Raw genomic sequence first — 12,092 nt, 5'->3', positions numbered from 1 at the left:
TGATCACAGGAGTCTATGCTTTAAACGACCTGGGTTTTTCCTCACAGTAAAGAAAATGCTCTAGAAAGTTTACTACTTTTTATATTCATAGTAGCTATAAGCTGTTGATCTGAAACACAAAATGCCAGAGAAGCCTTCAACGTAGTATGGTGTTTGAAAATACTATATTAAGCTGCTCAGGAAGATCTGACACCATGATGTTAAACCGGTGTGTCTGTAAAATATTCTTCACTGAGGACAGTTTTCATCTAAATATTCATGCCAAATTGGAAGATAACCACCAGCAAAGGAAAATGCGTCCTTGCTAGGAGGAGAAAAATAAGGCAAGCTCTTAAAACATTTAAATGATATTGGAGTGTCTACAGCAGCACCTCTTTAATCTTATAAAGATCGTACCACTCTCTGCCATCTATATTAATTTTATAATGTAACTAAGTGGCTTATGGCAAATGCTCTCCGGTAGCCTGATACTTATTAAAACACTTGTGATTTGTTTTGTAAATGAATATTTCACAAAGGAGTTTATTTTTAAAAAGCATATCAGCATCAACCCACTTGTGCCTTCAAAGTACATTCCTCCTAATTTCTGCAATTTTAAGGTTAGATCAAAACTTTAATGGAATATAGGTAAGCTTTACTGTAAAGTGCTGAGGGGAAAGAAACAAAAAGTCTAAATCAGCAAGCCAAATAGGTAAATAAAATACAGCATTCACACTCCTTCTCATTTTCACCCAGGTAGAAATGAAGGAAGTAATGTGAGTTAGTCATTCTGTAATCTGTCAGGTTTCAAAGGATCTGTGCCTACAGGTTCATCCCAGTTAAATTCTCTTTTAGCAGACTCAGCATTGCTCATGTTTTTGCCTTTCACTTTTTTTAAAAGGCTGTTGAAATTAATGGAAAGACTGTCAGACTCCTAAGATAGTACCCCCACTTGTAATTTAATCCACTGAGTAATTATAGTATACCTCTGGATAAAACAAACCCTCAGAGAAATTACAATTAAGTGTAATACCCCCAAGGAATCATGATTACTTTGAAAATAATTGTGCTTTGCTAACTGGCTTTGAGCTTGCGCTCAAAACTTACATTGCACAAAGCTTACATTGCCCTGGAGCCGCAGCAGCAACTGCAGAAATCTTTGTCTAGAAGAGTTTTGCTGTTATCTGAATTACAGGGTTTGTCAGGGTTTGTTGTTTTTGTTGGTTTTGTTTTTGTTTGTTGTTTTAAAGTTTTTCTTGGTTATACTGATTGCAACTTTTGCATAAAACTTGTACCATAATGCAAAATCCTGCCTTGCTGTACTCAATGTATAAAACTCCACCTGCTTCTAGGGTGGCATTATTTTGTACAACTGGCAACTTTAAATTCCTGTTTACCATTGTCAAGTCATAATGAATACTTCATCCCAATCTAGAGATTAGGGAGGAGTTCAGCTTTCATACTGTTCAGTGAATCCATTCTCTTATGCCTGCTACCAACCTGTTCATAATCTTTGTGCTACCAGCAACAACTAGGTGATAGTTCATTTCCGTGGCACTAGATCTTGGAATATGAAAATGTTGCTCAAATTACATGAGTATAAGAAAGACTCTAGCAAAAATATCAAACTAATTTAGGTAAAGCAGGAATCATAATGCAGTGTACTTCAACTTAAAACTCTGTAGCTGGGTTTGTAATAGGTCCTTAATATATTTGTAGTGGAAACAGAGCATCAAAAGCATTTCTGGACCTCAGTATTTATTATATACTATATATAATAATAATTATAATAATAATATATACCCTTTATATATAAGGGTTATGGACAAGTTCACCTTCATAAGAAAATGTTTCTTTGCATTCACTTTCAAAACAAGATTTGTCATCTGCTAAAGTTTGAGCAGGCCTTTACACACAATTCTCTCTCAGTAAAATCTTCTGCCATAACTTGAATTTATTTTGTATTCCTTCTTAAATAATGTTGGTATAGCCAAATAGAACAAAGTTGCTCCAATCACAACTCAATGCAATGTCGAGGAGGCAATACTGATACGCAGCAGTTTATATATATAGAAGCAGTAACAGACAGATATGCCTGATATTAACAGAGCTACAGCAAGTAATGCCTTTAACTCAGATTAGAAAAGGCTTGAAAAATGCATTCTTGACTAACATTGACGAAGGTCACTTTATTCTATTCAAGTTTTAAAAACGCTTCTATTTTAATGCATGGCATTTAAGCACAGAACTTTGAGTCAGCTTTTACAAATCAGAAATTTTGCTAGCAGCTATTCTATTGCTGAGAAATCTGGACATCACAACAGGTTATATAGGGTTGTGCTTAACTTCAGCAGATGGTTAGTTGCATAGAATTCACTGAATTCCTAAGAAAGGCTTGGTTCTTTGAAATTTTTTTTTGTCTGGTTACATTTAAGCATGGTATAAGTGTCCTATTCAGCCTAACTATTCTTTCTACCCAGTATGTTACAGTCCTTGCATAAAACTTGCAAAGAGAAAATACGTCTTAATAGTATGTAGTACTTATGTACATTTCCATATTTCTCTGAATAGCTGCTAGAAGTCTTATTTACCTTTCTCTGCAGTTACCGTCATGCAGACATAAAGAATTTGCCGTCTTCCCACACTGGCAGCAATGCATCACATTTGACATAAAAATGAGCATAGTGAACATTATATACCAATCACCTATTTGAAGGTTTGATTTATTTTCCAACCTTTGGTCTCAGGAGGACTAGAAATACAATGCAAAGGCTTTAAAATATTTTTTAATTAGCATTTCAAATGAAGTCTTTAATGCATCATCCTTCAAGCACTTGTACAAGAATCAAAAGAAAAAGCAGAGGAAAATAGCAATTACTCTTTCCTAACAACTGCAAAGGATGTTATCATCACTACAGATATTAAAGCCATTTACTTGCCACCACCAAATAAAAGCTTTATGTAATTAAAACATATGGCTGGTGTTAACTCAAAAAGGGACAGGAAATTGAACATTAAAGGTGACTCTGCCCTTAATTTGTTGTATTGCTTAGGGAGGGAGGAGAATGTGTTGAAGTGTTTTGAGAGAGAGAGGGACCAACAATGTTATCTTTGAATTTCCTGCCTTTCATCAGTTACTGTTACAACCGGCATGCTCAAATGTTTAAAAAAAAAAAAAAGCTGAGGGGTTGTAAAACCTTATCAGTGGCTATTAAAAGGTTTAGCTGTTTTTAGATGCTAAAGTCTTCAGCGTAGTCAGTTTCCTCCACCCTGTATATTTTTAGAGTAAAAAGAACCAGGTTTGGGTTTAGCAAAACAATTGTTCGAATAGCATGTTTAATGAAGTCAGTGGAAATTTCCATCTTTCCAATTTTATTTCTGAAAGGCTATATCCCAGAAAGCTAATTTCTGGAATCCTGTTTAATCACAATCCTGTTTAAATAGAAGTGCTGGATTCTCCTTTCAGAGCGCATACGAGATTAGGCCTTCTGACAGCCTAGATAGAGATACTTTCATTAATACCAACTGAAGAGGTCATAAACTGTTTTTGCAGTTTGCTTGATGCAGTGCTGATGACCTCCCGCTTTTTAATTCTGCCATTCTTCATGCTAGTTTGGAACCAGTAGTTAATAACTGCATCTTTTGACTTTACTGTTGTTATTTAATAGTCATAAATCCTAATCACAAATACTTTAGCGTTCTTATATTTAGTGTGAACTGCCAATTACTTTCAGTACTAGGAACTACTTGATGGTTTATGAAGTTGCCATATTAAAAACTCAGATGGGTGAACTATTACCTCACATTTCTATAAACTGTGGGCTTCTCAAATGACTAATGATCACATTGGTTCTTTAAATAAATACAAACGTCTGTAAGCAAATGTAGAATCATAGAATAGAATCACTTAGGTTGGAAAAGACCTCTAAGATCATAAGTCCAACCTAGCACTGCCATGTCTACCATTAAACCATGTCCCTGAGCACCACGTCTACACGTCTTTTGAATACCTCCAGGGATGGTGACTCAACTAATTCCTTGGGCAGCCTGTTCCAATGCCTCACAACCCTTTCAGTGAAGAATTTTTTTCATAATATCTAACCTAAACCTTCCCTGGTGCAACTTGAGGTCACTTCCTCTTGTCCTATTACTTGTTGCTGGAGAGAAGAGACCTACCGCCACCCTGCTAACACTTCCTTTCAGGTAGTCGTAGAGAGCAATAAGCTCTCCCCTGAGCCTCCTTTTCTCCAGGCTAAACGACCCCAGTTCCCTCAACTGCTCCTCATAAGACTTGCGGTCCAGGCCCTTCACCAGCTTTGTTGCTCTTTTTTGGATACGCTCCAGTGCCTCGATGTCCTTCTTGTAGTGAGGGGCCCAAAACTGAACACAGTACTTGAGGTGCGGCCTCACCAGAGCTGAGTACAGGGGGGGACAATCACTTCCCTAGTCCTGCTGGCCACACAATTTCTGATACAAGCCAGGATGTTTTTGGCCTTCTTGGCCACCTGAGCATGCTTCTGGCTCATATTCAGCTGGCTATCCACCAATAGCCTCAGGTCCCTTTCCGCTGGGCAGCTTTCCAGCCACTTTTCCCCCAGCCTGTAGCTCTGCATGGGGTTGTTGTGCACCAAGTGCGGGACCCGGCACTTGGCCTTGTTGGCCTTGGCCCATGGATCCAGCTTATCCAGATCCCTCTCGAGCAGATCAACACTCACTCATGCTTAACTTGGTGTCTGAAAAATTTGCTGAGGGTGCATTTGATCCTCTCGTCCAGATTGTTGATAAAGATATTGAAGAGAATTGGCCCCAGCACTGAGCCCTGGGGTACACCACTTGTGACTGGCATCCAACTGGATTTAACTCCGTTCATCACAACTCAGAGAAGCAACATACAGTGATTGTCAGAGTTCTCCCAGCTGTTTATAGAATATTTCCTCTCCCTCTTCATCCTGGCTGGGTGGTCTATAAGAGACTCCCATCATGACATCTGCCTTGTTGGCCTTCCCCTCGATTCTTACCGACAAACACTCAACCCTGTCATTGCCATTGTTCAGTTCTAGGCAATATGAACGCTACTTAACATCAAAGGGCTACGTCCCCACCTCTCCCTCCTAGTCTATCCCTTCTGAAGTGTTTATAGCCAGCCATTGCAGCACTACAGTCATGGGAGTCGTCCACCATGTTTCTGTGATGGCAACTATGTCATAGCTTTTCTGCCGCACAGTGGCAACTAGCTCCTCCTGTTTTTTCCCCATTCTGTGTGCCATGGTGTAGATGTACTTCAGCTGGTCTAGCAATCCCATCACCTTTCCAGAGGGAGAAGACCTAATTCCTATGTAACCATTCTTAGGCACTTCCATGATAAATATATCAGAAGGGATCCAGTTCTTTAAGCTTTTTCTGGAATGATCCCCGTTATAATCGTTGCAGGTAACAGGTCTTGTCTGTTAACATAAATTTACCAAACCTAGCTGTCTCCTCATTTTAGAAGTGCATATTTCTACCAGTCTCAGTTTAAATTTCTATGATTTTACCATTCTGGATGCAATTTCTTGTCAATATATTGAATATCTTTTTAGGCCTAAATAAAGATGACCATGTAAAGTAAGTACTCAAACAGTAAATTTGTGTCTTGGTGGACTGCATGAATAGCCTAAGCTTTCCTTTCTGGGGATTAATTTTCTTTTCTTTTATTGTGCTTATTACTGAATGATGCTAAATCCCAGTTTGTTATTGTAGGCCATAAGATGCTGGTGACATCCTGCTTTCAGGCAGCCAAGACAAATACTTCCCTGTTCCTTTCATATACATAAACTAAAATAGGTGTATTTTTCAGGCTCCCTGTAACCTCCAAGATCATGATATATTATCCTGATTTGGGGCTTTTTGTTTTGTCCTTGATTATGGTCTCTTCTGTGGCTCATTTACTTAATTGAAAGTTTAGATTTCCGAGGAATACTCAACCAGCAACTAAATATGTGTTGAAAATTTAACATGCAAAGAAGAGCCTATTTAGTACTCAATAAGAGCATGTTTTAAGCTGCCCCTGTATTTTCAATGTTAGGTGCCACCATTTTCCAGGCTCAGTGTTAGCAGCCTGTTAAGATGAAAGGGACAAATCACTTATTTTGTTACTGTGTCAAAGCCTTGATGCACCTTGATGTATTTCAGCACTGTGTAGTTTGCAATCAGGTCAGATTTTCAACTTGGAAAGTTTGAATTAGAAAGCCTGGTCTCTCTAAAGTTAGAGGACATCATTCACTTTAATTACATAAGCTCAAAATCTCTGTAATTTATAAACTACCTAAATGAAAGCTGGGATAATGGACTTGAGTGAATTCAGAAAATAAACAATTTTCCACCAACATCTAATATTCTGGACTCTGCCAATGAAGATGGTTCTTGACATACTCTGTGTGTGTGTCATTTCTGTGATTTCTGCTACTCTACTCTGTATGGTCAGCATTATGATTTTGATTTATAACAATACAGAGGCAGCAGAGCAATTGGAACCTAATAAAGCTTTTTGTGTCAGAATTAATTATCCTTGCATGAGATTATAATACAAACAACATGACCACCTGTAGTTAATATGTTTGACTAAAATTAAAGTGAATTTATTGCACCTGAAACGCACAAGTTCAAAAAGCACAAAGACTGCAGTGATCCATTACTAACAGAATTGATGCATTGAAAATAACACTGAAAATTGGTCTCAGTCCATCACTTTTGTAGAAGTAACACATTCACTTGGGTGCTAATGTGGTTCTTTCTTCTGTGATCCTTCATTCCTATATTGAAATCACATATAAGGACTCCTTATTGGAGCATTTTGGCCTAAGATTTCATATAATGTTGTTGTCCAAGTATTGTCTAACACCAATTCACTTTTCACTGAGCAATTATGAGTTACTAGTTGGAGGCAACTGTGAATCATCAGTTGATGGCCAGGGCTCACTCTTGTTGACTGCAAGTCTCTTTTCCATGAACTAGCCTTCCTGTTCTGGTAAGAGTATTTGCTTGTTTGTTTGTTGTTGGCTCTCGAGCAGTCTGTTAAAGACTGAGATTTATCTCTCTTGTTGTCTCTCTCTTCTTTCCCTCCTTTCCCTCCTTCCCTCCATACAGAAAAATCCGTAAGAAGTTTACCAGATCGCAGCTGAAAAGAGCTTCCAGAACACCTTGTTCTCCAATCATTGCAAAGACAAAGTCTCTCATGAACAATAGGCAGGCACGAACAGAGCCAAGAACCATCATGCACTGAAGATACAACAGCATCAGCATCATAATCATGTCAAAATCTTAATTATGAATGCAGATACAACAGGACCTTCCACATCTTCAGGACAGACACACTATATGAACATGTTGTAGTTGGGTTCTGTGTCCTGGGCAGGATCCAACAGCAGCTCTTGTTTTCCCTTGCCTCTGCAAGGGGCTACTTCTGATTCGCTGTGCAAGCCTATCAATGATCATCCTGCTATATTCCCCTCATTCCCAATCATCCGAGTTGGCTGGTCAGGGAGGGGCTGTTCACACTGACCACACGGAGTATGGACGCAAAGTACACCCACCACGTTTGTCTATGCCTTCTAGTGGTGTGATACGAAAACAGGCAGCTTTCAAAACTATTGCAGCGTCTTAGAAGCAGGATTTAGTCTTTAGGGACTGCATTTTCAAAATGAGCTGCAGACTGGGTATTTGAATTTTACAGTATCGGCTTGAGTCACTTTGGATTTAATTTTCTGATCTGCTGAGCATCCAAACACTGAAATGTGAACAAGGAGTTGTTCAGCAGTTCTGAAACTTAGACCAAATTAGGCAGTGCCCAGAATTAGTGTCAAATTTTCAAAATGTTGGCCATATTAACTCTTGTTTAAAATCCTGGAAAGTATTATGTGTGGCAGTGAACATCCAGCTGGACAAGTTGCATGTGTAAGAACTGGTCCGAATTTCTATATATTTGCAAGCATCCACCTATTTCTTTGGGTATTTCTGGCATTTCTTGAAGTCTATTCTGAATAGTCAAAACCAGCGGAATGCAATTCCCAGGAAAACATGAGGAAATAGAGTATTTCCTATTAACAAAGCCTCTCCACAAAATAATTACTACATTTTTATACATCAGGTTAAGAAAGTTGTCTTGCAGAATGTATTGAAATTCATGCTTGTAAGGCTACAGGTAGACACTTACCATGGAGAGATGATGTGCCTTTTGTAACTAATTGTAGGAAGCTGTCAGTTCCCCTGAAAGTGGGAATGGCAACAGACGCAGGTCTTTTTTCTACTCAGGTACTTACAGGTGAACAATCTCTGCCCTACTTTGAAATCAAGAGGCAACCAGTGTGTAGCACTGCTGTGTAAACCCAGCTGAAATATGTTGATTATCTGAGGCAAGTTATGTCCTTCCATAGATTTGGTTTCCATATGGTTTTTCAGAGGTAGTCAGACACTGAACACATCACAATAAGCTGAGATGAGCTTCAAGACTTTTTCCTAGTTCTTTACTAGGTAGCTCTAACAGTATAGTACGGATGTCAGGTTTTCATCTGGTTGTGGATGTGTGCCCAGCTCTGTGATTAGAAAGACAAACGTGTAAATGGTGTCTCATACCTTTGGGTGTTTCAACCCCCTCCCCCACTTATTTGTCCCCCATGCAATTTTCAGTTTCAGCCTGAAAGAGCATCTGTGATACCAGCCTATAACTAGCTGTGCTGTCCATGTCAGATTGTTAACTCCTGAAATGGTCATCCAGATGCTATCTCAAAAAAGAAAGCACATTGATGTCCTGAAAGGACTTGCTGATGATCTCCCAGAGTGATGGATCCAGGTCTTGTCCACTGTCCTTCACCAGCAAGAAAAGGGTGAATATGAAGGAGAAATTGTGACACGAAGTGCTTTTAGTACCCCGAGCACCCTAGTGAATGTCACTGATTGGGAATCGATTGGAGAAGACCTGGGATTTATCTGCTTACAGTTCTTGCCAGTAGCCACTGAAGTGTGCTCCCCTAGGAGTCTCTTCTATCCACACGATCTGCTTTTCCTTACAACAGGAGGGCTTTTCATCAGATACTGAGCGGAGACAACCTATTCTTATTAGTAAGAATGCCTTTATTAACTACGACATATGGAAACACCTTCTGTATAATAGCTTCCTCACCCATTAAAATAAAGAAAACATGATTATTCAGCAATCTGTTTGACTGAAAATATGAAAAACATGAACAGAAAGAGCTTTCTCTCCCTCAGGCACCACTGAAATCACACACAGCAGACTCATTTTCAAAGTGTCATTTGCTGTAAGGTGATGGATTTTTTTACCCTGCCTTATTAAGCTTGTACTCAAATTATTTCTTTTAGTCAGTGTGCTACAATGTCTAGCTAGTATTTTGTAAAATCTGTGTGTTTCTGCTTTTGACAAAAATATTAGCATTTGTAATAGTGTGTTGTGAAGTCATTTTTTTCTTCTTTTCCTCTGAGGAGTGAGAGATTCCTAACGCAACTCCCTGTTACGCAGCCTGATACAGCTATCTTTTGCATCAAGCAAGGTAAGGAAGAATCCTCCTTTGCTGAGGCACTTCATCTGGATACTCTGGCAGTAATGCTGTGCCCCTGCCAGGCAGAGTCATTTCACAGGTTGCAATAGCCAACCCTTGGGGTGGGTGAGGCAGTGAGGAGACTGTTTACTGAAATAACTTCAGTTCCATCTTTAAACTGCTTCGCATGCAGCTGGATAGAGACCTTCCTTCCCCTAAAATGCAGACAGTGCACAGAGAACTGCACGCTGTGTATCGCACCTTTGTCTTTACCTGCTCTCTCTCTGTCTTAACTTTCCTGTAAGATGTTCTCCAGGATGGAAACAGGATTTACCTGTGAATTTCAACAGAAAGCATCGATGGACAATTAGATGAAGATGTGTTCCTGCTGGGTTTGGGCATAAAAACTTTTGTAGAAATTGTGACAGTTCTTTCCACAGTGTCTTGCAATTCCATGCTGTCTGTTGTTGAAGATTTTGTTCTACTGACCTTGAGCAAAGATGACACATTCCTGTGTAAGTTATAACAGTATATCCACAGCAAATCAGAGCTCAGTACTGTTTTTGTCAAGATTCTCAAGCTAGTTATTTTAAACCTAGCAAACATATCTCAGTCATCAACAGTGACACTGAGTATAAACATAAACCTCAGAAGCAAGGACAAGACATTTGCTTCTTACCATGGATGTGAGCAAGAGAATCAAGGCAGCTTCAGCACTGCATTTGCAGTATGATTTATTTTCTTGTTTGCTAAATAAGAAAGCTATCTGAAAATCTGCCTCTGCTCATAAAAATATGGAGTTAGAAAACCATGCAAAATGCATTTTCTTTTTGTGTTCAGAGGTCTCATAAAGAGTAAGAAGATTTTGTTGAAATTTAAAATGTCCTTGTTGCTGATTTCAAGTATATAGCTATTCTGCACTCTTGAAATATTTTTGTATATTTTTTCAGATTATTTTTAAAGGCTATTACTTGGTGGTGGAAGTTTGGTTGTGTAGGACGGAAAAAATGAGCTCTTGAAATACTTGAAACGTATTGATGACATTAAAACTACATCTTTTAAACCATTGCTTTGATCAAAAGCAAATATAGCTATTGTTTCTACAGTCCAAAACTTGCAGCATGGTATGAAAAAGTGGGGATTGAAAATGAAATGAAGAATAAACGAGTAGAAAAAAATGAGATGGAATCTGCGCTTACCGAATGTGCACTTTTTATTAATCTGAAGCAAGAATTTTTATAAATACCATTTTAACCTAGGTACTTTCCTAATTATAAAGTTTTAAATAAAATGGAATGGCTGCATAGTAGTTTCTGATATAGTCACAGCATAACATCCTACAGCCTTGTGCAGAGAACAATTGTACTCCTTCAGAAATATTATACTGCAAAGTACAATATAGTGGACACAGTGTATTTATATATGTGTGTACTGCTATGGTAATGGAAGCATTAGAATCCTCTGGAAATGTCAGCAAAATTATACTCATTTTTAATTTTTTCTTGAAGGTCTTTTATATAAACCCGTGTCTTCATAAACCAGAGTGGGTGTCAAGAGATCTGAGTTTATATAACTGCACAGTGGAATTTTTTGGAGTAAGTCAGGACTTTCTTATTCAAATGTTGCATGTTGAGGGAGGAAACCTAATTTTGGAATACATGGGGTTTGGATAAGAGTTTTGAGATTGTACTATACAGTGATCAACAAATTTGCAGAATATGCTCCTGATGCTCATAAAGATTTAACGGTTGGTATTGAAATACAGTATTGAAGATTAAATAAAAAATAGAAGCATAAAGAAGCATGTCATTTAAAAAAAAATCTATTGTTTAGACTGCAAGTGAATTTCTCAAGGGAACGGTAGAACTGGGAGGCTCAGTGCTGAGTGTTTGAGGATGTGGAGCACCTTAGAATGAAACATAGTACTATCTGATTTGCATTAAAGTGTCTTTGTGTACAAGCTTTGTGACTCTTGGCCCTTTTTGCAGGAAACCAAATTTCTATGTTGGCACTATTTTCTAGTAGGCTATTCAGTAATCAAAAACCTGACATTTGATGAACAGTTAAACTGCACTAGTTAAAAACACAAATAGTTGAACTGGAGATTAGGAGGGAAGATTCAGAAGACAGACACAGAAGTGATATTGGTCATTGCATTGGAATTAGAAAAATTCCTAGGACTGAACTGAAATCTAAGTGAAAGGACCACATAAAATTCTAAAATACAGTTCGTTGGCACATCTGAACCTTGCAGGTCTGTGTTAGTGTCAAAAATTTAGCCTGTTTTTAATTTGTTAGCACCTAGAACTGGTGGCTTCTATGAGGATATGGAATGTAAAGTGAATAGTCTTCCTTACTAGCATCTTGAAGTAATTTCCTCAAATAAGTTGGATGGTTTTTCTGCAGAGGAGGACATCCATACACAGGGCTTCTGAACAGAGGTAATGGCTGTTACTTCACAGGTTTGTCCACGGTAATTCTTTCCAGCTCCTAATTGTTCCATCTGTCGTGGGAAAGTTGTTATTTACATGGATCCATGCTGTTTGATCCACAAGGTACATTTTGTTTCAAGTGTCTGCG

General features: G+C 38.4%; 1 protein-coding gene across 7 annotated transcripts in view; it reads left to right on the top strand.

Annotated features, from left to right (window-relative positions):
- The window catches only part of MTA3 (metastasis associated 1 family member 3), a 199,007-nt gene that overhangs the window by 130,736 nt on the left and 56,179 nt on the right, over nucleotides 1–12,092 (top strand). Inside the window, exons 22-23 of one of the 7 annotated variants that reach the window (XM_083828826.1) lie at nucleotides 7,105–9,524; nucleotides 11,021–11,107. The exons of 2 other annotated variants lie outside the window; for them this stretch is intronic. In XM_083828826.1, the coding sequence (XP_083684952.1) occupies nucleotides 7,105–7,139 (35 nt within the window). In that variant the 3' untranslated portion in view covers nucleotides 7,140–9,524; nucleotides 11,021–11,107. Of the gene's footprint in view, nucleotides 1–7,104; nucleotides 9,525–11,020; nucleotides 11,108–12,092 lie in introns of those variants that run through there. 4 more of the 7 variants (XM_083828832.1, XM_083828831.1, XM_083828828.1 and 1 more) reach the window with 4 other exon arrangements.

The sequence above is a fragment of the Anser anser genome (assembly GCF_964211835.1).
Source record: "Anser anser genome assembly, chromosome: 3".
NCBI lineage: Eukaryota > Metazoa > Chordata > Aves > Anseriformes > Anatidae > Anser > Anser anser.
This window is presented reverse-complemented; position numbering and strand designations above follow the sequence as displayed.